The sequence below is a fragment of the Camelina sativa genome, chromosome 13 (genome assembly GCF_000633955.1).
Source record: "Camelina sativa cultivar DH55 chromosome 13, Cs, whole genome shotgun sequence".
NCBI classification, from domain to species: domain Eukaryota; kingdom Viridiplantae; phylum Streptophyta; class Magnoliopsida; order Brassicales; family Brassicaceae; genus Camelina; species Camelina sativa.
In genome coordinates, this window is record NC_025697.1 from 11,142,801 (window position 1) to 11,168,999 (window position 26,199).

Genomic DNA, 26,199 nt, shown 5'->3' on the forward strand with positions numbered 1-26,199 from the left:
GACAACTAATGTTTCACATAAAACATACAATTAAAAAAAGAGCAATGTCAAATTATAATTAGTAAACCACAAAAAGCGTTTAGAAATTCTATTGAAATAATTTTATACGTATAATAGATATAATGACTTACACCAAAAAGCCTGAGGCTATGCCAAATTCGAAGGGGATAAGGAAATGGAGAGAGAAGATGGCCAATGGAATGTAGAGTGATAGCGCAAAGATGATAGATGAGAGATAGCGGACGAGGGTTCATGCCGCCAAGTAGAGCCATCATGCCGGACGTGCGAAAACCGCCACTACAGAGGTAATCATAACAACCCTGTCTCATTGCCTCTTTTGCTACGTCCGTTGATGCAATAAGCGATTGAGAAAATGCATTTCCTAATATGTTCACCGTCGCTGACATTGGCTTCACCATACAAAAACATGTTTTTAAAAAAAAAATTTAAAGCTAGTTGTTAACTTGTTAAGAAAATAAAAATAGAACGTTCACATTTAGCCTTCGATGATTAATTAGTATGTGACGTAGGCTCACCTTGCGAATATTATAAAAGGACTTAATGACTTCTGAGACTTTGGTTACATCACCAAGGTTGCTTAGTGGCTGGAGAAGACCACGTAGAATGAGAATATCAGACAATAAAACCATCATTCCAGCCGCGACTGATGGATGACGCATGTTAAATGCATCTCCCAACACAATCACTCCTTTTTTCTTGCTTAAAGTAGCTGACATGCACTTCGCTGGAACCACTTTTATATGTTCTCCCTCATCTAAACCTTTCAGAAATATTTTGCGAAGTTTTGGAGGTACCTTTAAAAATATAGTAGATAGGGGTGTTACAAATATATTGTGCATATATACAGCTATGGACCATTTATAAATGTTAGAATATTTATATGTATGACTTATTTGTGTACCAGTAAGACCAACTTAATTACTAGTATATGTTTAGTTCCTTTTTTTATTAAACACTAATGCGTACCTGAGGAGCAAGATTGTTCTTTGCAAAGGTAGCCATTTCACCTTTTGCAATAGAAGGAAAATTATCGGGGAATAGCTCGAAACCACAACGGACATCAGTGCTGCTTATTTGGTACAACATGGTAGAGGAGGGTTTAGACATTATCAAGTGAAGGTTTTCGGGATCATCAAGCCGGCAATTCTTTGAGATGTAACCAACTTGGTAAGACAGAACCGCCGCCTATATGAAGTTATTACACATTGAGACTTGTTAACTAACTTAACTAAATCAACCTGAGTAACATCAGTTAAACCTCATTACCATTTATACTTAAAGACTGAAGGTGTTTCAGTTTTGATGAGCATATATAGTTATATATACTCACATTGTTATCGTTAAGAGACCGACGAAGGTTTGAATAGCAACCGTCGCATACGACAGTGAGAGGTGCCAAGGCTGTTGTTTCTTCGCCTGCTTTATTCTTGTATGCAACTCCTTTAATCACTCCTTTTTCTTCTATTAAAGACCTCACCGTTCCTTCTTCCAGCCTCACACTGCCAATTATAAACAAAATCATTCCTATTGTCAGGTTTAGTAGTATAGTTCCCGCTGTTTTAATTTCATCAGGAGTTTATTGGACGTTAATTGGAGGATCTACCATTAGCATTAATATATGAAATTCGTTTCGTGTTATCGTTTTCTATTTTTTGTTAATATATAATAAGAGTGATGTTGATATATTTTTAATATATTTAGTTTTCCATATTTATTTATTGATAATTAAAAATCAGTATAAATATATCAATCATTTCATTTGTCTAACCCACCTTGACATAAAAACGTTAATTAGGTATAATGTTATTTCCCCATTATAAAAAGGCTTGGCATAAAAACGCTTATAACTCAGTTCGATTCTTATAAGATCTGTAATCAAAAAAAGTTCATTAGTCTCAAATTAATTAGCTATGAATTAGAAGGTTATATCTTGTGTATGGTAGATTAGATCACTTCCACAAACAAACTTATTTCAATCTGATTCTAATACTATATATATATCAGAGTCCTGATTTTCCGTGGAATACTACGGTTCATGTTTCTTATATATTCTATAAATTATCTCAACATTTTTTCATGTAAGACTTTTAACATATATATAATTTGGTGAACAGGGAGATACGGATACGTACTTAGGAAGAGAAGAAGCCTTTTGCCGCAGTCTTTGGACGAATCGACCATTGTGAAACGATCGAGCAGAAGGATCATAAGGAAAATTGTTGTCCACCGGAAAAGATGCGATTGCTTCTTTTCCATCCTTATAAACTGCCAGGCCCGTGGCTTTTTGGGCATCAATACCATCTAGACAATCTATATATAAACACACAAGTTTGGTCATGAAACTAAAATACAAAATGTCTTTTAGATTCATATTCTTTAATAAACGATAATATAGACCACTTTATGTAAATCCAGTAGTTAATGAATTCTCCATAGTACGAGTTATACTACAATTAAAATCATGGACACCTTAAATAACAATAATATATGGTTTCTCAAAAGTTTCGAAGATTAGTATGAATTTGGTTTTAGATTCTCTATTAAAAAAAATCAAAAAAGAAAGAAATATGTAATGTAAAATAAAGACAGACCTTGAAGCCCAAGCTTAGAAAGCATGAGACGTCCACCAGGCTGCATAAACTCACCCATCATTCTCTCAGGTTCTCTCATGTCTCTCTCTATCACATGTACCCGACGCCCATCCTTTATGTAATGGAAAATTAGCATAAGATTGTATTATGCAAATCAAATAAAAATATTGCAACTTAATTCTATATTATGCAAAAATAAAAGCAATCTTTTATAGTGTGTATAGTTCTAAATTTTTATCCTATCATTCCTGCGCAAACAGTAGTATATGAAAATAGCTAATAAAAGTGCGATGTAAATGTATTACTTGGTCGCAAAACTCGAACGCCACTTTAGAGATACCTTAGCAAGAGCATATGCGAGAGCCGAGCCTCCGACGCCAGCCCCGACGATAATGACGTCGGCAGCACCGTCTCTTCTCTCCTCTGCTGCCGCATCAGCCAACTCCTTCACCTTCTTCTTCATGTTGGTAACGTAGAACACCGTCCACGTCAGAGCGAAGGCGAGTAGCGTCCATAAACAGACGTGCGTAAAAACCGTATCCATATCTGTGAGCTAGTTCTCAATATGGTTTAGAGATATGTCAGTTTGGACGTGGCATCACACACATTATCAAATCTTCTTTTGAAAGCAATAAATTTAACTTTTCTGTTGTCCACATAACTCTCTTAATTATTTCTGAGCTGTGTCGACGTTGACATGAACCAACGATATTTATATTTCAGATACAAACATAAGGCACTGACCACTCTAGTTAATGATTTTGTACAGTATATAGAGTAAGCGAATTGAAGGAACCACCTAAACTATTGACATCTTTTCAAACTGTATTGAATGATGAATTAAAAGAGTAACGCTATATGTGGCAATAAATGTTTTTGTTAATAGATGGTCGGTCCACAACGGAGGCAAAGAAAGCAATCGTTTAAAAAGATCTCGTTTATACAACACGCCAAAATTTTCTTTAGCTTCTACCCTTAACCATTAGAAAAACAAAATAAAAATAAATAAAAAGAACAAAGTGAAACGGAATAAATAATTTTTGAAGAATAAAAAGAAAATATGCAAAGAAGAAACAAAATAATAAATTGTGACAAAAAATAACAATATCTTTGAAAATATATTAGAAATTAAATCAATCAATCAATAAAAATATTAATACTACTTTAAATGTATATAAAATAATTTTACATTTGATTTTAAAATAAAACTTATGTATTAATTTTTATACATGTCATGTTAAATATTGATAGGTTAATACTATTAACCTACAATAAAATTTTAAGAGTAAAATATTCTTTAGTTTTTATTTACGATATAAAAATTTCTTAAATTTATTTTACTATTCATACAATTTTCAAATAAAGCCATCAGACTAGTTTAACATGAGATTTGTATCAAAATATTTCTCTGCTAATATACTGTGAAAATATGAATATTATTGTATTATAAGATTGAAATATTATTAACAAACATAATTTTTATTTATTTTAAAATAAAAACGAATTTTAATATTTATTCTTTTTTTTTGTTCCATTTGTTCTCTTCAATTCTAGGAAGAAACATTTTTGTACTATATTTTCTTATTTTATGAGGAATGATGTAAAAATGATAACAAATTTGAAGAACGAAAAGAGTTATCATGTTCTTCCTCATTCTTTATCTTTTATAGGCATCCAGAAAAATGTGGAAACATTGGACCGGCCTTCAGTATTTGAGTGAAATGGTATCTTATATATACAATTTTTGATTAAAAAGTTATTAAGTCATTGACCTGATTAACATATATAAGATGAATTTTTTGCGAAAAAAAAAATACACCATGTTCAGACCAATTCGACCGGGAAATCTTTAAGATAATCCACTTTGAAATTCTGAGTTGTGTTTAATTGTTTATCAAATATATTATAAAAATTAGCATAGTAGTGTTGTTTGATTTTCGAGTTGTGATTAAACATAGTATTCCCAACTATATTAATGAGAGAAATCACAAAATATTCCACCAATCCCAGAAACAAAAAAATAATTCCACTATATTTAGTCATTTCTATAATTAGACATGCATGGTTTCTTTGGGTTTATATGAATTTACAAAAATAAAGCATTTAAAAGAACGAGCAGGTTTGATACTCCTTTTCTTTTGAGAAAGTTGAATATATAAACAAAAATGAGGAGTGGAAACTAATTAGTTTGCAAAGACTCATCATTTGAATAGATTTTTCTCATAATTAAAATGGATTGGAGCTCTTCATGCTTTTAAATCAACTATCAGTTGGTACAATTGAGGGGCTGGGGAGTTAATCAAACTTTGTATCATAATTCTTTTGTGAAAAACCCGAATAATGAGTCTGTATAATTCTTTTGTGATAAGACCCGAATAATGAGTCTGTATAATAGTACACTGTTTGGCTGAACATATGTGCACAGTTACAATTATTTCAGCCAACACCGATTGAAAACACACACAGTAGAGAGATTATGTAGCTAGTCTTTCATGTCATATATAGTAGTAACACAATAATGGTGGAAGAGAGATAATATGCATTAAATATTTATGTCGAATTCTCAGCTTACTTTAGTTATATATGGACATGAAAATTAGAAATTGACTAAATTAAAGATTTTGGGTATGAAAACCAAAGCCACCGTTTGTACACAAAACAAAATGAAAACTCGTTTTATTATTAAAATTTAATTATTTATTAGATATTTTCCATTTTACATATTAAATAATTGTACGCATTGACACTGCAGTACAATAATGCGTACCATTTTCACAATCTAAAAGATTGGTGCATCAATGTTTAGAGGGCAGTTGCGGCCATATATCTTTTGCGATACGCGGCTGCATTTGCTGGAAACAACATTTGGCTAACTCCTTCGGCCTTGAGATGGGGAACCAACATTTTCATAGCCAACTAGTAATTCACATAAAACATACATAAACAAATTTTTTTTTATCAATTTCAAATAGTCATGGTATACCAAAAAAAAGTGTCATGAAAAAAAAAAATCTATAGAAATAATTTGTTGAAGAATGACGAAAGATACAATGACTTACACCAAAAAGCCTGAGGCTATGCCAAATGCGAAGGGGAGAGGGAAATGGAGATAGGAGATTGGAAATGGAGGATAGAGTGATAGCACAAAGATGATAGATGAGAGATAGTGGACGAGGGTTCATGCCGCCGAGCAGAGCCATCATCCCTGACGTGCGAGACCCACCACTAGACAGGTAATCATAGCAACCTTGTCTCATTGCCTCTTTTGCTTCGTCCGTCGATGCAATTAGCACATGAGAAAACGCACTTCCTAGTGTGTTAACCGTCGCTGACATTGGCTTCACCACAAAATAGTATCACGTATTATTTCCAAATAAATTTTGGATGTAAATCGGTTTTGATCAAATGTTTATGTTTTAGATGCGTATGTGACATATGCTCACCTTGCGTATATCATAAAAGGACTTGATAACTTGTGAGACTTTCTTTGCATCCCCGAGATTGCTTAATGGCTGGAGAAGACCTCTTAGAATGAGAATGTCAGACAGTAAAACCATCATTCCAGATGCGATCGCTGGATGACGCATGTTGAATGCATCTCCCAGTACAATCACTCCTTTCTTCTTGCTTAAAGTAGCTGACATGCGCTTTGCTTTTATCACTTTTATGTGTGCTCCCTCATCGATGCCTTTCAAATATATTTTGCGGAGTTTTGGTGGTATCTACATTTATTAGTGTAAAGAGATGTAAACGTAACTCTTGCAAATGTTAGAATGTGTCTATGTATGAATATGAAGTAACACCAACTTAGTTATATATTTATATGTTCAAAGAATAATCATCCGAATGTTTACCTGAGGAACAATAGTGTTCTTTATGAAAGTTTCCATTTCACCATTTGCAATAGAAGGAAAATTGTGGGGGAAAATCTCAAACCCACAACGAACCTCAGTGCTGCTTATTTGATACAACATGGCGAACGAGGGTTTAGACAATACCAAGTGTAAGTTTTTGGGTTCCTCAAGCTGACAGTTCTTTGAGATGTAACCAACTAGGCACGATAAAACTTCCGCCTATACCATGTTGTAGCATATTGATATATATTAACTAATCAGTATACCATAGGTGAGTAACATTTCAAAGATTTGACTATTTGAGTAATGAAATGTTTGAAAGTCTTTTCGTTTACTTACATTGTTGTCGTTAAGAGACCGACGAAGGTTTGAGTAGCAACCGTCGCATACTACAGTGAGAGGTGCAAAGGCTGTTGTTTCTTCTCCTACTTTATTCTTGTATGTCACTCCTTTGATCACTCCTTTTTCTTCTATCAAAGATTTCACCGTTCCTTCTTCCAGCCTCACACTGCCAAACAAATTCATTGCTACTGCCAAGTTTAGTAGTATATATATTGAGTAGAAATTTAGTGAACAGAGAGATACGTACTTGGGATGAGAAGAAGCCTTTTGGCGCAGTTTTCCGACGAATCGGCCATTGTGAAAAGATCGAGCAGAAGGTTCATAAGAAAAGTTGTTATTTTCCACCGGAAAAGGTGCTACAGCTTCTTTTCCATCCTTATAAACTGTCATGCCCGTAGCAATCTGTGCATCTATTCCCTCCAAACAATCTATACATATGTAACCCCACAAATTTTATCATGAAACTCAAGACACAATATAAGTTTCTTGATTTAGTAACATGTATAAAGAGAGACATACTTCTTTAAGAAAAAAAAAACGAAAGAAAAGAAAGAAACAGAGACAGACCTTGAAGGCCAAGCTTAGAAAGCATGAGACGTCCACCTGGCTGCATAAACTCACCCATCATTCTCTCAGGTTCTCTCATGTCCCTCTCTATCACATGTACTCGACGTCCGTCCTATATATATATTATCAAAATTTAGTTAGCATAGCGTTGTTGTTCGTACCTCCCAACCAAAAATATTGCAATAGAAATATATGATGCAAAACAATAACAATCATATACCGAGTTTAAATAGTTTTTATCTTATCCATTCATGCACAAGAACCATACAAAACAAAAAACAACAATCAGATGTTGTGTTAAATACCTTAGCAAGAGCATATGCGAGAGCCGAGCCGCCGACACCAGCCCCGACGATGATGACGTCCGTAGCACCGTCTTTACGCTCCTCCAGCACCGCATCTGCAGGCTTCGTGGCCTTCTTGGTCCTGTTTGTGACGTAGAAGACCGTCCATGTCAACACGAAGGTGAGTAGCGTCCATAAACAAACGTGCGTAAAAGCCATATCCATATCTAGTAGTTCTCGATAAGGTTTATGAGATAGTTGAGTAAAGATGAGTGAAAATATATATAACCATTACGGTTTCCATGATTTTGTGAAGAGGTAATTCATTTTTTGGCTGTTTTCTATGAACAAAGTCAAATAATTGCGCAACTAAATCCTCACCGCATAACGAATTCAATTATTGATTTGCTTTTTATGAACACGACAATATAATATCTCATCGGTGTCACAGACTCAAACTATATGATATCTAGTTAGGGAAATTGGCAAAACTATCCAAGAAAAAAACAAAAATTAATATACTTGTTATATTGCCTATATAAACTATACTATATACTATATTACCTCTACTGCTCTCATCACAATCACTCTCACCTTATACCACCACCACTCTCACTGGACCACCGCCACCTTCGCCAGTCGCCGGACCACCACCACCGGTCGTCGGTTGCCGGACCACCACCGCCAATCGTCGGTCGACGGACCGTCACCTCCAATGGCCGATATCCAGACCTTCACTGTCAGTCGCCGGGCCGCCGCCACCGGTCGCCGGGCCGCTGCCACCTATCACCGGACCACTTCCACCCTCTACAATTACCTTTACTACCAAAACACTAAAATAGTAATTTTACTTACCTCTTATTCTCTTTTCCTAATTTTTTCAAATTATATGCTATTTACTTAATTTTATTTGTGATTTTGGTTATTGGGCAAATTGACCCATCTAGTTATCTAGACTATACTACTCTACACATGGCTTTATCCTCTTGACGTTTTCTTTCTAAAATTCACTTTTTCTTCTATCTATATAAAGTTGATTAAAAACCCTTAACCGAGTTCGGGCGAGTTGTAAACTACAGAAAGCCCATTGAACGAACATTATGCAGCCCATTAGCCCATTAAAGTTCAGGATAAAGATAAGAGCTTCGTTCATCTCTCTATGGACATAAAAAAATCAGAGGGAAGAAGAAAGAGAAAGCAATCGCTACGATTTCAAGAATCAAGAAGCTGATGATGAAGAGAATCCCTCGTATCAAATTTCCTCAGCGACACTCTATTTCATCTGGTTTACATTTTTCTCTCACTTATTAGTCTTTTTTGTTTCTTTGGTTCTTCTTGGCTTCTTGCTTTATTAAAGATCATCACTTAGTAGCTTTGTTATTGTTCTTGACGTCTCCTTTTTATTTTTTCAGGTTCTGGACCTGCTCCGGGATCTGTTACCGGCGTCAAGAAAAATGTGACGGCGAGTTCAGATGTTCCGGCGGCTCCGAAGAACACTGCTGATGGAGGAAAAGCATCTCTGCAGCCAAAACGTACACCTGTCTCCGACAAAGAAATCGAATCTATAATGGTGAGTTTATATTATAGTTTTTGTTTAATAAGTTTAGTAGCTCAGTTCTGAATTTTTTTTTTTTTGTTCTACTTGTGAAAATGTTGCAGTTGGGTGGTTGCATCTGATATTCCTATGTTTGAAAACTTGATCGATCGACCAGTTTGGGGTTCTTGTTGTCTTGTCGGCTGGTGAAGTTTTTATTATGCTGTTGTTTTTTAATTGTAAAGAAATAACTAATAATGTAGAGGAGATGATGATTTTGTAAGAGTGATACTCTTTTCTTTCTCGTTATTATTCTTTAAATTAAAAAAATGCCTCTTTCGAGTTTCTACATTATTATCTTCACAATTTTTAATTAAGCCACTAACTAGGTAACAATTATTGTGAGTTAAACAATTGAAAGAATCGTTGAAAGAATGCTATGTGCAATATTCGAAATTAGGTAAATAACCAAAATAATTCATGTCAGATTCCTCTTATACTCTCATATCCATTTCCAGCCAAACATAATTTACAAACGATCGAGTCACTGATGATGCAGTGTGACATAATTGATGATGTTGTTTGGATAAAAGATCACACAAAATGCCAAACAATAGTTAAGATTAAAGCAGAAAAAAGAGCTTGAAGCAAATACACACAAGACAAGAGCTTCAAGACACCAGTAAAAGAAACTCAATCTGCATTCCTTCTGATTGACCCGATCAGGTCAAAAAAAAAAAACAAGATTCGTTTCTGAAAAATCAGATCTCAAGTTCTTGAGACCAGTAGATACAACTTACTTGCTTTGTGTTTGCTGCCAGATTACTGACTACAACTCGGTATCGCAGAGACGGATCATTATTTCAGAGACCATTCTCCGAGCAAATGGAATATAACTGAGGCTGTACCTGTCATCAAGACGTGGATAAAAAACATGTTCAATCCAACAAGGCTTAAGAATATTCGGGTTCTTGAAGAAACAAACCCTGTTTTTGGTTGAATTTTTAGCATTGAATTTACCATATCAGTGCACAAATCTCGCATAGGATCGCAAGGAACGTTAAAATTTTGCTGTGTATCTACACGAGATGAAACAATATTTTTAGAAAAAGACTGAAATTTCAAGCTGACATGTTTCGAGGACAAACAAATTGCAGACTTTGTCCATTACTCATATAGGGTCCTCTGCAGTTACTCTAAACATCTCATGTAGGAACATAATGATTAGTTTGTTGTATAGAGAGAGTAAGAAACATACCAAGAGAGCACAAATGAGTGCTAAAACGACACATCCAATATAAATAGATGTAGCGTAGAAACGAACAGGGTCCAACATCATATTCATCTGTTGCTCAGGTCCCATGAGGAAGGCTGTGCTGCCAAAGAAACATTCATTCTCTTGTGGTTTAAAACAGCATAAACAAACATTGATCTCTTTTGGTTCATCCTATAGAAAGAACCATCTTCCAATCTTTAAATGTTAAAAAGAACTGAAATCGTGAAAATGTAAGTCAAATCGTGAAAACATACCTTCCAATAGCTAGAACATTTCCAAATGTGAAGAGCAGTGCAAATTTGATTGGGATAGAAAACACAATCATGGACTGCAGAAAGAAGAAACATATATATAAAACTTACTGATCAAAACCATCCCAATTCGATCAATAGAACATCATCAAAATCAATCACTATAATATGGAATCGAATGAGATACTAATAAATATGTCAAATCGATCTTTACCAGAAACATAAGAAGCAAACCAGTAGCTAAAGAAGCGGCGAATCCGTACATTCTCTGCAAAAACATTGAATACGATTTGATTGAGTTCAACAACACAGATGAGAGTACCCTAAGATAAAATATACGATCGGGGAGAAACCTGGGTAGGGGAGAGAGAACAGAGACCCTCCGATCCATCTTCAAGGAAATTATCAGTTGTTGTATCGTCGCCGTCTCCGCCACCGGAGAAGAAGTCGTTCAGCTTCTGCATCTCTGCGATTTTTTTTGCCGTTGAAGAAGAAAAGAGTTGCTCGCACACACCTCTTCTTGATCAATGATGATGATTTGTAATCATTATCTCAACTCTTGGCCCATGTTAAGCCCAAGTCCAGTAAGTAAAATTAATTTAGGAATTGCTTATGTGTGTACAGTAATCGTTTTACTAATTATGTATCATGTATGATAGAATTTATAAATAGTTTTGTGAAATACATTAATGGAGGAGATGAGTTTTTTTTATTTATCATACATGTTTTTGGAGGATTGTGAAAGTATAGAAAATACACTTTGAAGTGTTCGTTCGGGTGTTTATTTTTCCCCATATAAACATGGAATTTACATGAATTTTATTATTAAGAACCATTTTCACCTCGTCCACATGAAGAGAAAATAAATTCCCTAACTTTACTAGAATAGTACTCGTGCTATGCCGCGTGATTTTTTATTTTATTTTATTTTAGTTATATTTTTTTGTGTTTTGTTTTTTTTTCTGATTTCATAATATAATATATGTTGTTGGAAATCAAATTTCATAAGTTCTTGATAATTTTAATAGTATTTTTTTTTGTTATTATAATTTATATCGTTTTAGGATACTTAAGTTTTTAATTTCATAAATTTAATTCTTAAATATATTTATAATTTTATTACCTTAAAAAATAAGTTTAGAGATTTCAAACCCTTAGTTCTTGATTTGTTTATCATTTACAAACCCTCTTGAACAAATAGAATTCATGATGCTTTGGTACATAATTTTAGGCTATTTTTTGCTTTAAACTAATGTGATACTATCATACAAAAGATTTATAAAATATGATATTAATGATGATATAAATATAATGATGGAGATCATTTCTTTTTCACAATCGAACATAATGTTTTGTATTTATTTTAGATGATTTTAGTATACTTCAATATTGATGTGCAGTCCAATTAATATTACTTTTGATATCAATGATCTTCAGTCACACTTAATCAGATAAATCAAATTGAATAAACCCCTACCTCCACCAAATCCCGAATAAGATAGTATAAACGACAACGAAGAAGAAGAAATCGAGCGTCGTTTCTTTCTTTAGTTTTGTTTCAATACAAAAGCTGATGTGTCATGCTCTGGTGAAAAACATACAACTTTTATTGTATTGATTGATTAAAGCAATAATTTCATCAGTATCCTCATCCATTGTTAAAACTTAAAAACATAGACTTTTCTATAATAGGTTTTGTTCAGTGTTGTGGTCCAATATTGTGATATGGAAATTGTGTTTCTTTTAGGTTTTGTGAACGTAAAACGATAATTATAGAACTGTGATTCTAACGTCTAAAAGAAATTATGGTATGTCTAATTAACTAACTAATGGTACTCGTTAGTGGTTTAAAAGTTCACTTCATAAGTTGAAAAGATGGAAGTTTACATCTTTCTATTGTTTACGTAACTATTCACATATTCCAACTATATATATATTTTATTATTTTTTAAATGAAAAATTTGAGAAAAATTTAGAACATAATATAAAAAATTTGTTTTTGAACTTCAAAAGTTTACATATGATTTGGAAGCATATATATGACTAATTTATAACAGAACATCACATAACTGAGTTTGATTCCCTATTATAAATATGTTATCAAATTACTACTAATAATTTACTATTCTGTAAAAACACTAATAATTAGTGTAAATATGTGTATTTATGTGTGCTTACTTAAGCATCATGTTGGGTCCAAAAAACTACAGAAAAAAATAATTTTATTAAAATTGGTTTTTGTTTTAATTAGAAAAGCTAAGATGTTAAAAATATATGATGAATTGTATTAATAAAATGTTTTAATTGGAAGGAAAAAAAACTGATGTGTCAACTCTAGAATTCACCAAAATATTAATGTGTCATCTTTTGGTGAAAAACCTTAAGGTTTATTGTATTGATTTTCTGACCACTTGGTCCATATGTCTTTTACTTCAACTAAAATAAACTAAAAACTAAAAATAATTATAAATGGAATTTTACTTCGGTTATTATAACTACAGATAAAGTCAATGATTATAATAATACGGCCACTTAGAAGTTAGAATCCCATATTGTAATGAAATTGATAAAGCAACAATAAAAAAGGTGTTGACCATGAATTTTAAGAAGATATAATATCTTGATGCTTAACATTTTTAATAGTTTTTTAGTTGCCGTCCCTTCCTTTTGCCAGTATAAGCTAATAGAGTCTCGTTGACCTACAGTTTAAAATTCAAATGCACCTTGAATAGAAAAACATTGTTATATAGTCATTATTATGGAAGAGCGCATGGAGAGTAATTATTGACCATGGTGGAGAGTAATTATTGACCATGGTGGAGAGTAGCCATGGTGGAGAGTAAATACAATTGAATAGAAAAGATTGTTATATAGTCCTTTCTAGTTAGAGTATGTGCAACTTGAGTAGAGTTATATACTGCTGGACCTAAAATATATAACTTTATTAATAAATATTCAAACGCAAAATTATTTTGGTAAGTTTGAAAGGAATTATTAAAGGAATAATTTATTTTAAGTTCATTATGACGTATCTAAAGTTAATATATATTGTATGATCTTGATACAATGTTAGTAAAATAGAGTGTGTAATTTTTGACAATGTATATTTTAATGTAAGATGATATGATTTGAAAATAAGCAAATATAAGCTATATAACTAACACTATAAGCATAATTTGTTTGACTCTAGATATGATACTATCATTCGTCACATATCATAAGTCTTTTTCCTACGTAACGGTTACTTAAGGGTCTCAATGTATATAAAATTAAGGGTCTCAATGTATATAATGAGTGCAATACAAAATTAAGGGTCTCAATGTATATAATGAGTTAATGACATGAATATTTCAAGCAAAATATATATGCAAAACAACTTAAACCTACTAAATCAACAAAATATTTTTAATAATGTTGCCTAAAAATCAAACATATAAAATGTGGCTGTGAGCAAGTGCCTTTTTTATAAAGGGTAAGCACGACACTGGATGATCGAATTCTTTGAATGCGTTCTTCATAATTGTTCAATATGTTTTTAATTGCCAATTTGTAACTAAAGACGTAGTTCATACAGTCTGGCTCGTGTTGGTGTCAGTGTTAAATTAAGGGATAGGTCCACGGATCCAAAAAGACTTCATATTTTACCATCTATAAATAGCAAGATCCTTATCTGTGTAAATAACTCAGTTCTTATGGTGAACTCTTGAAAGAAAAAAGAAAAACAGAACAACTCGTAAGTTTTACTTAATCATTTTCGATTGAATTGTATTCTGATTGACCAATAAGACCACGAAAAAGGTACTTTTAAAACTGTTATTATTTATTTCTTTTTCTCCTTTTTATTCTGTTATTTTCTTTCCTTTAATAAAAACATTATGTTTATATATTCACTAATGAAATGATTTTGCTTAGTAATTTAATTTTCTCTTTTTGTTTTTAAAACTTTTGCACCAAATTTTTTTGCTCTGATTACCAAAAATTATACTCCCTCTGTTTCATATTAAGTGTTCTTTAAAGATTTCTCACACATATTAAAAAAATCATTAAAATTTCTATTGTAACCCTTATTAATATATTATACAATTTTTTCTATGGGTCAATACATTAAATTAGTATGGATAAAATTGGAAAATTTACCAAGCATTTACATCGAAAATAACACGTATTTTGAAACAAAGTTTTGAGTCTAAAATGACAATTAATATGAAAGAGAGAGAGTATGTACTTGCATATTGTTGTTCACCTTTCTTTAAATCAGTTTGACTACTAATTTAGCAGTGTAACATGACTAACATCTTAGATTCTAGGAACAAGAAGAAGAAAACGAAATGGGACGAGGTTCTCTCAGAAAAATGATGGGAGGAGGAGCAACTGCCTCAGACTCAGATACCGATACTTTCAACATTTTTGGCCCCTTCCATCTTACATCTATTGACTGGTAATATATATATATTTGTTTTGTTTGTTGTTATATAAGAAGTATTTTTGATGATATACGATAGATGTAAATTCATGTGCTGTGCAGAAGTTTCTTTAGTAAAAGTTGACCTTTGGGAATATCCCATGTATAATCAGATTCTCAAAATATTTTGCTTTATTTTTTTTGCTAATAGGACCAGTTCGTACTACCGGACCTCAGTAGCATCAAGTTTGGTAAATGGGGTGTACACACTGGAAGGGGACAGGCTTGAAAAACGTGTAGGTTCCAAGTCACTAGCCAAGCCTTGGTGGGAGTTTTTCAACTTCACTTTGCTCGAAACCTTGATGGATGACGACGGCTCCATATACGGTGCCGTTTTCGAATACAAGCTTTACAACATTTACCAGAATACCCCACATGTGAAAGTTCCACACCATGTTATTGCCTTCCGTGGCACGATGCTAAAAGGAAAGACTTGGAAGTCTGATATGAAACTTAACCTCAAAATAAGCTTCAACAACCTCCATCAAGGCAGCAGGCCTATGCATGCTGTTATAGCAATCCGCAATATGGTGGAAAAATATAACGAGTCAGCTATATGGCTTGCTGGACATTCTTTGGGAGCCGCACTAGTTTTGCTGGCTGGAAAGACCATGACAAGTGTTGGATTCCTCCTTGAAAGTTACATATTCAATCCACCCATCTCGTCTCTTCCTTTAGAGCAGCTACCTGGGGGAGATAAGATTAAAAAAGTGTTTCAAATCGCTAAGAGTGTTGTCAAAGCCACCGTAGCCATGGCCTTAACCGATCTAAAGGTAACTAGTTTACTTAGCTATGGCTGTTTACTAATTAAGTACTCATCTTGTTAGTTAAAGTTTCGAAGTTGGTTTTCTTACAGGAAACTGTTTGTTTTATATTATTATAGGTTCAAGATCAAGACGATCCAAAAACAGCATTGTGGATACCTTACTTATACGTCAACCCAACAGATTCGATATGTGCAGGATATATTGATTACTTCAGACACAAAAGCTACATGTCTGAGATAGGTGCAGGCGAAATCGAAAGAACCGGTGCAAGAAAATCAGTTAGGAGTCTATTGGTCAGAAAAATTAGAGGAAAATCATCAACGTCAGATTTGTCAACAGAACCTCTTCACCTACTTCCATCAGCAGATATGATTGTAAACAATAACAAACCGACTAAGTCTACGACAGCTCATGGGCTTCACCAATGGTGGGAGCGAGACTCGACTCTGCTGGCAAATTGGGAAAGCTGCTGCATTAGGCCTTACCCTGAAGGCAAGTTGGAGCAACTGAACATACAATAAGGCCAGATAAAACAGTATTTGGTTTGGTTAATTAGCTTTCGTCCTTTTATTATCTTGTTCAGGTGATCTTTTAGTTCCAAACCCTTTTTCATTTCTACTATTTTTTTGTTATCATGTATGTCTTTCCCATGTTTTTTTATATTTTTCCCATGTAATTGTGACATTATTTTCTTAAAACTACTTTAATGTTTAAAACAAAGATAATTTAACTTAATTATACATATTTTAGAAAAACAAAAAAATTGTGTAAAAAAAAAATACCCTACAAATCGTTAAACTAATCAATCATGAAATCTCATTTGAATAACCTTAAACTTAAGTTAGTGTAAATAGATGCATAATCATAACTGAAAACCTTATCAAAGAAGTTGAGAGATTTCTTCTCAATATCGACTACACAGAGCTAAGATCTTCTCCCTAAAATATCAAAGCAAATAAACTAAAGCTAAGTATTTTGTCGAACTTGAGAGGCTGTGGATGTCCATGGAGGCTACTCTATATACGTAGTGGTGTCGAAAACCTAAATTAAAACAAGCATTAATAGGCTTTGACCTTGTGGTTCTAGAAAGCGCATTAAGGCTTTTATCGGCAGAACTCTTAACATGTTGAGTAAGGAGAGGAGAAAGCTTGGTTTCCACGGTCATGGCCAGACCATTTTAGCTCTTGGTGTTGTTCACCCTGTCCATGGGCTATATGACCGGCGATCTTCATTAATTGATTGGTCGTTTCTTTACTTCTCCTCTCGCTTTTCTTGGACCTACATGACATGTCTTCAGTATGTCGATCAATAATAATTGTTGATTGTGTAGGTTGTTGAGTTTTTAATTCAACTTAGAGGAGAAAGATGGCTCTTCCGGCTTTCCAACAATTCTTAAATCATTAAATTTGGTGAATGCGAAATCACTCAACAAATTGTTTTGAAACATGTTTTGTTCGTTTATTGATATTTTTACCCAAAAATCCTCTATAGACTGCTTGACACCAAAAATACTTGAAAATCCTCCTGATCTTTGAATTCATGTGAAACACTTGGTAGTAACATTAGAAAACTACTCCTTAAACGGGTAAAACACGATGTCATCATTTGTCAAACATAATAATCATATAAAATCTTGGACTATTAAAATTAACTATTAATTGTTTTTTTTTTTTTTTGAAATAGCCAAGAATTATGTTTACTCTCTATACATGCACATACTAATAAATTCTACTATTGAATATCAATAAAAGTACAAATGTTCATTCGAATTGTTCCATGGAAACATGTTTGGACTAATTGGTTAGGTTTGTATTAAAAGCAGGATATTTATTCTAATCTAATTTCGTTGGCAAAAAAATGTGTATATTTGTAGTTTAATATTTTAAATTATAATGGACATAAAACATGACAAATACTACGAAACAAGATATTTGAATTATCCTCTCCAATTATAATATTGTAAATAAACTTACATAATACATATTTCGTTTCATAATTATTTATGAAGAAAAACCAATTTCATCAATACTTTGTCTCTTACTTTTTAAGAATTTTTTTTTTCTTTTTTTTTAATAAACCCTATCGGCTGATCCGGTCAGCCTCGATAGAAACGCACCGAAGTGCTTCAGAGTGGACTTCTCCCCGAAGAGCCACCACATTGTCTGTCCCAAGTTTGGAATGCTTTCCGACTAATGCCAGGGGTAATCACTTTTTAAGAATTGTAGACTAAGTTTTCATTTCTCTAGAAATAATGTGAGCAAAAGGGATTTCCACATTTTTTTTTTTAAAACTTCCTCAACCATTTCCAAATTGCAAGACTTTATGTAGTTTTCCCAATATGATATTTAGTTTTATCTAGGAAAGGCGCCTCAAAAGTTTTTAAAAATATATCTAGTTGAAAATTTTATAGAAATAATTATAGGTGTAAGATGATTTTAGATTTTACAAAACTATTTTGAAGATATATCCTTTTCCATGTGAAATTGAACCCACAATTTCCACAACAGTTTTTTCAACAAAATAAAATAAATAGGAAATTGTTGTTGAAAGTGTGGGTAAATTCCCCATGGGGAGACACAACACAAGACATCTTTAAATATTGATCTTCCCTAGTTATATTTTGTTATCGTCACAATTTTTCTGTCTAAAAAAGGATATCACTTCCTCTTTTTCTCTAAGTTTGATAAAAGGAGTTTTCTTTATGTTATATTCAGTTAAATTAATAAATGACTTGAGTTTTAGACCAGTCACTGTGTCTGTGTGTGTTTTTTTTTAATATTCGCTCAGATATCTTTCTTTCAAGGAATCATCAAGATTCAAGGGATCACTGTATGTCTTTTTGGTGGTTTCTTGAGTAGCCATCTCTTCAAGTTACAATACCTAGGGTACTTGATAATTTTGTATCTACAGCTATAAATCCGTTGGATAAGGAGTTTTTTTTTTGTATCTTTTAATTAGCTTTACATTTTTCGTATGTAGTTGGGTTACTGTTAGTTCTAACCTATAAGCGATACGAAGAAGATCGACGAGTGTGAAGGAAGATCGCTGATGGCCTCACGCAAAGAGATATTAAGCATTTCGGGTCCCCCTCCAATTCCAGTATTTGAATGGTAAAGCAATATTTAGGCCTATGCGTTCATTTTTTCTTTTGACTTCGACACTTTTGCATGTGCGTTTCGGATTTAAATATAAATAGTATTTCATAATGAGCATACAAATAAAATTAATATCCATAGCTCTACTCGATTGATTTTATGCTATCATTGGTTTGTTTTTTAATAGGAACAATTTGTACCACCGAGCGTCGTTGATATCATGTTTGGTGCAAGGAGTCTACACAATCGAACGAGACAGACAACAAAACCGTTATGGTTCCAACGCAGTAGCTAGTCCTTGGTGGATGTTTTACAATTTCACGTTAATTCAACAACTTATAGGGACTCATCTGAACAACGTCACTTACCATAATACCCCCAACTCTAAAGCACATATATGTGGCTAGATATATATATGTTAAAGTACGAGAACGGTATATAAGAGCATAAAAGTAAACAAGACATAAGCTTTGTTAACGGGGTTCGGATAACCTACATCCCCGGGACCAAGTCCAGAATTCATTAACTAGAAGTAGAAATTCAACAATACCATCAACAGATCTCTCTATTTTATTGATGGGGCTACGCCACACACCTTGTGGATATCTCTCAATAATACCTAAGACGCGCACCTTTTCATGAAACGCTCTCTTGATATTTATAACAATTGCTCAACCCTAGAGTTGACAACTTTCCTATTCTAAACTGGTAAACTAACATATTTAGATAACTCCTAAATAGAATTAATCCTAATTCCATAACTCGGTAGGATTAATATAGCTTGCACCTCAAGCTATCTTCAAGCGTATGCCAACATTCTCTCTCTTAAGCTTGAACTTCTTTCCTTCCAAATCTCTCATGCCAATGAGATCCCTCATTTTTTTAAACTCTTTTCTTCCAAGCGCTTTAGTAAGGATATCTACATTTTCCTCACTTCCTTGAACATGCTTGACTTCCACTTACCCATTCTCCACACAGTCTCTTATATCTCTGCAAAATCTCATTTTATTTCATGTTTGATTAATCCCATTCAGCTTCTCATATAAAGTAAATCTTTACGTAGGATTTTCTTTTCCAATGAGCTTGATATCTCCTTGCAAATTTCTTTCAAATACTTCAACCTTGATGATGCAGATCATATCTTCTTGTCCCCTTTTTTTTCAAACAACTCTACTTTTCCTCTCGGCTCTCTCTTAATCTCTTCAACCACACAATCTTCTTTATGAACTTTGTTAATCACACATACCTGTTTACAAGACCAACTAGATCATCTTCTCTTCTGAAATTATTCTCTCCAATCTAGCCTGGAAATATTTCTCCACAACTTCATGTCTTGAGACAACTAAAACTTTGCAATTTTCATCAGTTTTGATGCAGAACACAATAGTATAGCAAAACAACCCAGAAAAATATGAAATTTCGTTGAAACATCAACAACAGCCATATGAAGACGTAGGAAGAAACAGATCATGATTTGCATTTACGGTTTGGAAGTTACAGCCACTTTCCCAGAACAGATCCGGAATAATGCAACTTGCAAGCTGTCCAACTTTGAGAGCAATTTCCCAGTAAACCACAAGGAATCAGATGACGATATTTATATCATTGGAAAGATCCCGCTCTCAAGTTTTCAGAACACCTTTCAATACTGAGATCCGAGATCTGTAACCAAAGGACATCGAAAACAAAGTATCAACCCGTTTCTCTTGACTTCATACTCTTTTATGTATTTCTTTCAGCATCGTTTCAATCCACCACGAAGCATCTCTTTGGTTAACACTCTCCCTCATGAGGTGACATGAACATCATCAAACCAGATACTACAACTAATGACAAGTTCCTCCACCTCAAAGCCTTCTTCATCGACCTTTTAGATAGTGATTATCACTAATTACTTCTGCCTGCGATTTGGTGAGCATCTCCATTACAGACTTCAGATTTTGGCTTTCAACGAAATCAACAAGAAACCTCTTTCTTCTCTTTTAATTTCCATAGGTTCCTCCATTTTTCTTCCTTAAAGATGATTGTATTAATTCATTTTGATTCGCTCTTCATCACCCATAGAGATCTGCTCATCTCTGCATTAAATTCACCAGTCTTTCTCATGGCACAAACCATTTCTAGCTGCATCAAGAACAAAAACTCCCCTTGCTTTTTAAACAAAAAAACTCTTTTCAACCATCTCATGATCCCACTTGGAATCTTCAAATTCTGGCTTTCATGATAACACTCATCTTCGGATCTTCTATTCTTAGATCTCCCCTGAATTTTAAAGCTTATTTCATGTGACCCATCTCATTGTCTCTGCCTTGAAGCTTCTTTCCTGATAATAGAACATACTTTCTTAAGAGTTTGATGCAATTTTGAACGTCATCTCTGCATCTCTGCTGAAATCTCTGTCATGATGAATGGATGATTGACCCTTCTTTGCGTACTCATACACCAAATTGTTCTTATGCTAACAATTTTCACTTTCGACGTAGCAGCTTTTTCAATTCGAAGCCTAATTCTCTCTAGTGACGTCTTTATCCAATACTATCTCAAGATCACAACCCAAACCATGCTTAGTTACTATTGTAATTTGTGATCAACTCAACGAAAATTTTTCCAGCTTCCAATCTCAAAGCTTAACCAAGTTTTGGAACAGACCCATCACACAGCTTCGACACGAGACCGACAAAGCTCATCTCGTCACCCTCTCTGGTCACTTTGATGAGTCTTTGTCAAGCAACATCTCAGTGAAACCCCTGCACATGTCTTTTCTTTCTCCGATCAATTGTGTAGTCATTGATGACTAAAACTGAAGTTTTGACCTATGAACTCAGCATCTCGTGAATCCTCCACCAAGACTAGATTCGCCTCTTTCATCTGACATAGATACTGACATTCCTAGTTCCTCCTTAGTTTCAAATTTTTACCCGAGAATTCCACTAAGGCTTGAGACAAATTCCCGAATTGCTTACTCTATTTCATGGGAAAATTTCACCATCATAAAATAAAACCTATTCACATTCTATGCTTGTGCTTCAAAAACGACTTCTTGCTTCTTCCTTCAGGGTTTGTGAATTCTTATCTTTGCGTCACTAGAATCCGTTGTAGCTCCAGCTATAGTTATTTGCATCGAAGCATATATCCCATGGTAAAAAATTAAAAACCAAACTTGATGTTGTAAAGTTTCTGAATCAAGCACCCTCTGATTTTATGAGCGTCTCTATTCAACTTCTGATTTCTTCCTCTAACTAATGATGAAATCTTGCTTTACAATTCTGATTGACCACTATTTATCCGGTCCGGTGGCGTATCTTTGCCAACCCAAGATATATGTAGAGCTTTATTCCCAATTGATTCTGATTTTTTTTTTNTTTTTTTTTTTTTTTTTTTTTTGAAACAAACAACAACCAAAAAGGTTTCCTTTTCTAAAATCTGACATCTCTCGTATTGGAGCTTCTTCACTCATCTTGATTCATACTTGACGACTTCACCAGTTGAAGTTACCTCATCTCTTCTTTTTTTTTCATCAAAAATCTTCTTTCTTCACACTTCACTACATTTATCATTCACTCACGGTCTCTTCTGTCGACGACGAAACAAAGAAGAAGACGACCAAATCTCTCTAATTTTTTATTAGCAAATTACCAAATCAAACACTTGCCCAAATTTTCAATCAAACCCGTATCAAAAACTCTTTTCTCTTTTCCGATGACTTCTTTCTGACGGCAAGGTAACATGATTCTGAACTTTTTGGTGGAATTCAACACTTCTTACGCCTTCGTTCCTCTCTTGTGGCAGCAAGATCTTGTGCTGTCATTGTTGTTCCCTTGTTTCCTCCTTTTTTTTTTTTTTTATAATTCACACAAGACTTAAATATCAGTCACGATACATAAAACCCTATGAGATCCTCTTCATTCAAACTCCTCCTTCTTTTGACAGCACAAGAAGGGATGATCTTTAGATGATTCTGAATCTTCTTGTGAACTCGGTACAACTTTCATCATAGCCCTAACACACCTTATCTCTCTTTTGCTTCGTTTCTTCAAATTTCACAAAACATACTCATAAACACGATCTCACTTCTCATTCTTCTTGTCTAGCCACAAATCCAGGATCACACCCGAAACAAGAACACATCTCTATCGAGCACCGCTCTGATACCAAATAAAGCACATATATGTGGCTAGATATATATGTTAAAGTACGAGAACTGTATGTAAGAGCATAAAAGTAAACAAGACACAAGCTTTGTTAACAGGGTTCGGATAACCTATATCCCTGGGACCAAGTCCAGAATTTATTAACTAGAAGTAGAACTTCAACAATACCATCAACAGATCTCTCTATTTTATTGATAGGGCGACGCCATACACCTTGTGGATATCTCTCAATAATACATAAGACGCGCACCTCTTCATGAAATGCTCTCTTGGTATTTATAACAATTGCTCAACCATAGAGTTGACAACTTTCCTATTCTAAACCGGTAAATTAACATATTTAGATAATTCCTAAATAGAATTAATCCTAATTCCATAACTCGGTAGGATTAATATAGCTTGCACCTCAAGCTATCTTCAAGATTATGCCAACAAACTCGATAGTACCTCCGCGTTACGTGATTGCGTTACGTGGAACAATACTAACGCCACAAACTATGGCTTGTGATGTGAAACTTAACATCCGAACTATGGCTTGTGATGTGAAACTTAACATCCCTTTCGCCTTCGAAAACCTCCACCGCGGGGGCAGGTTTATACAAGCCATTCAAGCAATCCAAAATCTGGTTACCACATGTAGAAACAGAGCTGTCTGGATCGCTGGACATTCTCTAGGAGCTGGCCTAGCACTACTCGCAGGGAAGATCATTGCTATGTACGGACGCCCCGTCGAAGCTTACATCTTCAACCCGCCTATCTCCTTGATTCCTCTTGAGCAGCTAGTTGAGAGCGAGGATCTTAAATGTGCGGTCAGACTCATCGGAGATATCGTCAAAGCCGGCATAGCAAGAGTCTTAGACCTAAATGAGGTATAAAGCTTTCTATGAAATAACTCAATAAAAATATTGAAATTGTTACTCTCAAATCGAATAGTAGAATATTAGAATTGATCTCCTCTTTGATACACTTATCTTGAAATATATACAGGGTCAAGGAAGCCATCTATTTATGAATTTAGCTTCCTGGAGACCTCATTTGTTTGTGAACCAATCAGATCCAATCTGCTCAGAATATATTGGTTATTTCAATCACAGAGGCGATATGGGTGAGCTACGACTCGGCAGGATCGAGAGGTTGGCTAGATACTCGATTAGGAAAATATTGTTCGGAGGGGGAGGACAAAGTTCATCCTCGTCGTATTCTTCAGAAGAGCATCTTCATTTTCTTCCGTCGGCCTTTGTGATGGTGAACACATTCATATCACCGGATTTTCAGACAGATCATGGGATTCATCAATGGTGGAATCCTTTGCTCGGACATTATTCATACCAATTTAGTGTATGATTTGGGCTTTCATTGCTTTAGTTATGTTCTGGTCAGCTGAATCTTCTATACAAATTAAAACATTGTAGGGGATGTCACGTGAGACTTTTTTTTATAATTAAAATTTCCTTTCTAATCGTATTATTACTTTCCCCATTTACTCAAATACTAGAGTCAGATCCAGGCTACAGTGCGGGATTGTTTATTAATATATATATATATATATATGATATTAATAGATTGAAATATCCTATATTTTTATTTTTAGTTTTTTACAGTCAATTACATTAAATCATATATTTGTGTAATGAGTTTCGAAAAAATAGTAGAGAAAAAAAAGAGTAAATGGTAATAAAATAAGTTTTGATAAAATAAATATTAAAAAATTTAGAAAAGTACTAACAACACACAAATAATAGATAATTCAATTTGATCATTTTAGTAGTAGAAAATAATAATCTACATAAAATATTATAAAAATATTCCACTTGTAAAAGTTACACTATATTATAAAAATATTCCGCTTGTAAAAGTTACACTAATATGTATAATGTGATGAACCATAAGAACAATTTTTCATTTACCCAAAAATGTTAGTCTAATTTATCATTTACTCAAATTTAGCAAAACAATTTATCATTTACTCAAATTTATCTAATTTGAAATTTAGCAAAACATTAAAGCCGAAAATTTATCATTGACTCTTTTTAAAAATATCAAAATCATATTTCTTGAACTGAAAACAAATTAAATAAATAAAACCCGGAACTACTAATCCCACTATTTTCATTACATCATAATTATCTATTACTTTGTGTTGTTAGAATTTTCTAACTTTGGTTTTATTTTTTATGTTAATGAGTTTGCTTAGGATAGATCTTTACAGGTTTCTTCTTTAGATTCTCTTGGAAACGGGTAAAAAATAAAAGTATTAATATAGTTCATATATTAAGTCAAATTATTTACAAAAATGTAAAATAGTTCATAGATTAAGTTAAATTATGTATATACCTGATTCACATGACAACAATATTAGTAATTTGATAATTTTTGTAATGCTTCACATGTCCTGAATAAAATAAAAAAATATTAATCAAATTCATAATTGAGTTTGAAGTCGTAATCAGCATCATAATTAGAAAATATTAAATGAAATTTTGTACATACATGTATCACATAAGAAGATATGAGTTTGATAGATTCACAATGGTTTTGATGTTCCAGTAAAATTAAAATTAAAAACATTAACATATATCATATTGGGTAAAAATACATGAATATAGTAAACAAAATCATAAATAAATAAAAACATCAGAAAAATTATTGTTCATATCGATAGAGATATGTGAAAATTTTGAAATCTAATCATATATGGTTGCTAAACTGTATTTATTGGTTGTTTCCAAATTGAACAATAATTTTGCATAAATTATGCTAATGTTACGAACGTTTTCCGTTTTTTAGGCAACTCAAAATTGATAGAGATATGTGAAAATCTCATAACATCTTTCCATATCTTTTTTAAATTATCATTAGTATTTTTATTATACATATTAAAAATGATAACAAAATTGATAGAAAATATTTATGTAATTATAAACATCTCATTAATTTTCGTTTTTGTATAGTTATATAATTTAAAATTTATCTTTCATATTTTTAAAATTATTTAATTATATTA

At 33.3% G+C, this 26,199-nt stretch overlaps 6 protein-coding genes across 6 annotated transcripts in view; 3 read left to right on the plus strand and 3 right to left on the minus strand.

Annotated features, from left to right (window-relative positions):
• LOC104736427 (squalene epoxidase 5-like) overlaps positions 1 to 3,261 on the minus strand; it is a 5,262-nt gene extending 2,001 nt beyond the window's left edge. Inside the window, exons 1-7 of the mRNA XM_010456405.2 lie at positions 2,953 to 3,261; positions 2,613 to 2,724; positions 2,154 to 2,331; positions 1,352 to 1,520; positions 988 to 1,206; positions 537 to 815; positions 132 to 410 (exon numbers count right to left, since the gene is read on the minus strand). Coding sequence (XP_010454707.1) covers positions 132 to 410; positions 537 to 815; positions 988 to 1,206; positions 1,352 to 1,520; positions 2,154 to 2,331; positions 2,613 to 2,724; positions 2,953 to 3,156 — 1,440 coding nt within the window. The 5' untranslated portion in view covers positions 3,157 to 3,261. The remainder of the gene's footprint in view (positions 1 to 131; positions 411 to 536; positions 816 to 987; positions 1,207 to 1,351; positions 1,521 to 2,153; positions 2,332 to 2,612; positions 2,725 to 2,952) is intronic.
• On the minus strand, positions 5,274 to 7,967 carry LOC104736428 (squalene epoxidase 5-like). Its single transcript, XM_010456406.2, has 8 exons — positions 7,681 to 7,967; positions 7,376 to 7,487; positions 7,056 to 7,236; positions 6,806 to 6,974; positions 6,467 to 6,685; positions 6,056 to 6,334; positions 5,672 to 5,950; positions 5,274 to 5,528 (listed from the first exon to the last, which is right to left on the minus strand). Exons 1-8 carry the CDS (start codon positions 7,882 to 7,884, stop codon positions 5,415 to 5,417), a joined length of 1,557 nt encoding a protein of 518 aa, XP_010454708.1. The 5' UTR covers positions 7,885 to 7,967; the 3' UTR covers positions 5,274 to 5,414.
• LOC109128294 lies at positions 8,814 to 9,540 on the plus strand. Its single transcript, XM_019234364.1, has 3 exons — positions 8,814 to 8,944; positions 9,072 to 9,229; positions 9,319 to 9,540. The coding sequence occupies exons 1-3, from the start codon at positions 8,890 to 8,892 to the stop codon at positions 9,334 to 9,336; spliced, it is 231 nt and encodes a 76-aa protein (XP_019089909.1). The 5' UTR covers positions 8,814 to 8,889; the 3' UTR covers positions 9,337 to 9,540.
• LOC104736430 (vesicle transport protein SFT2B) lies at positions 9,641 to 11,226 on the minus strand. The gene is made up of 6 exons (XM_010456407.2): positions 11,074 to 11,226; positions 10,935 to 10,988; positions 10,724 to 10,797; positions 10,452 to 10,569; positions 10,214 to 10,272; positions 9,641 to 10,101 (listed from the first exon to the last, which is right to left on the minus strand). The coding sequence occupies exons 1-6, from the start codon at positions 11,182 to 11,184 to the stop codon at positions 10,023 to 10,025; spliced, it is 495 nt and encodes a 164-aa protein (XP_010454709.1). The 5' UTR covers positions 11,185 to 11,226; the 3' UTR covers positions 9,641 to 10,022.
• LOC104736431 (GDSL esterase/lipase At4g10955-like) lies at positions 15,049 to 16,470 on the plus strand. Its single transcript, XM_010456408.1, has 3 exons — positions 15,049 to 15,158; positions 15,334 to 15,955; positions 16,066 to 16,470. The coding sequence occupies exons 1-3, from the start codon at positions 15,049 to 15,051 to the stop codon at positions 16,468 to 16,470; spliced, it is 1,137 nt and encodes a 378-aa protein (XP_010454710.1).
• Positions 18,998 to 24,539, plus strand: LOC104738137 (GDSL esterase/lipase At4g10955-like). Its single transcript, XM_010458362.1, has 4 exons — positions 18,998 to 19,059; positions 19,232 to 19,443; positions 23,640 to 24,064; positions 24,183 to 24,539. The coding sequence occupies exons 1-4, from the start codon at positions 18,998 to 19,000 to the stop codon at positions 24,537 to 24,539; spliced, it is 1,056 nt and encodes a 351-aa protein (XP_010456664.1).

Bases quoted from the DNA above. Each gene is read 5' to 3' on its own strand.
- LOC104738137 (XM_010458362.1), top strand. From the start codon at position 18,998: ATGGCCTCACGCAAAGAGATATTAAGCATTTCGGGTCCCCCTCCAATT. The intron at 19,060-19,231 runs GTAAAGCAATAT...GTTTTTTAATAG, and splicing joins CCAATTCCAGTATTTGAATG to GAACAATTTGTACCACCGAG. The intron at 24,065-24,182 runs GTATAAAGCTTT...AAATATATACAG, and splicing joins GAGTCTTAGACCTAAATGAG to GGTCAAGGAAGCCATCTATT.
- LOC104736431 (XM_010456408.1), top strand. From the start codon at position 15,049: ATGGGACGAGGTTCTCTCAGAAAAATGATGGGAGGAGGAGCAACTGCC. The intron at 15,159-15,333 runs GTAATATATATA...TTTTGCTAATAG, and splicing joins CATCTTACATCTATTGACTG to GACCAGTTCGTACTACCGGA. The intron at 15,956-16,065 runs GTAACTAGTTTA...ATATTATTATAG, and splicing joins TGGCCTTAACCGATCTAAAG to GTTCAAGATCAAGACGATCC.
- LOC109128294 (XM_019234364.1), top strand. From the start codon at position 8,890: ATGATGAAGAGAATCCCTCGTATCAAATTTCCTCAGCGACACTCTATT. The intron at 8,945-9,071 runs GTTTACATTTTT...TTATTTTTTCAG, and splicing joins GCGACACTCTATTTCATCTG to GTTCTGGACCTGCTCCGGGA.
- LOC104736430 (XM_010456407.2), bottom strand. From the start codon at position 11,184: ATGCAGAAGCTGAACGACTTCTTCTCCGGTGGCGGAGACGGCGACGAT. The intron at 10,798-10,934 runs GTAAAGATCGAT...TTCTTTCTGCAG, and splicing joins GTTTGCTTCTTATGTTTCTG to TCCATGATTGTGTTTTCTAT. The intron at 10,570-10,723 runs GTATGTTTTCAC...TTTCTTTGGCAG, and splicing joins AATGTTCTAGCTATTGGAAG to CACAGCCTTCCTCATGGGAC.
- LOC104736428 (XM_010456406.2), bottom strand. From the start codon at position 7,884: ATGGATATGGCTTTTACGCACGTTTGTTTATGGACGCTACTCACCTTC. The intron at 7,237-7,375 runs GTCTGTCTCTGT...ACATATGTATAG, and splicing joins TTCTAAGCTTGGCCTTCAAG to ATTGTTTGGAGGGAATAGAT. The intron at 6,975-7,055 runs GTACGTATCTCT...TTTGTTTGGCAG, and splicing joins AAGGCTTCTTCTCATCCCAA to TGTGAGGCTGGAAGAAGGAA.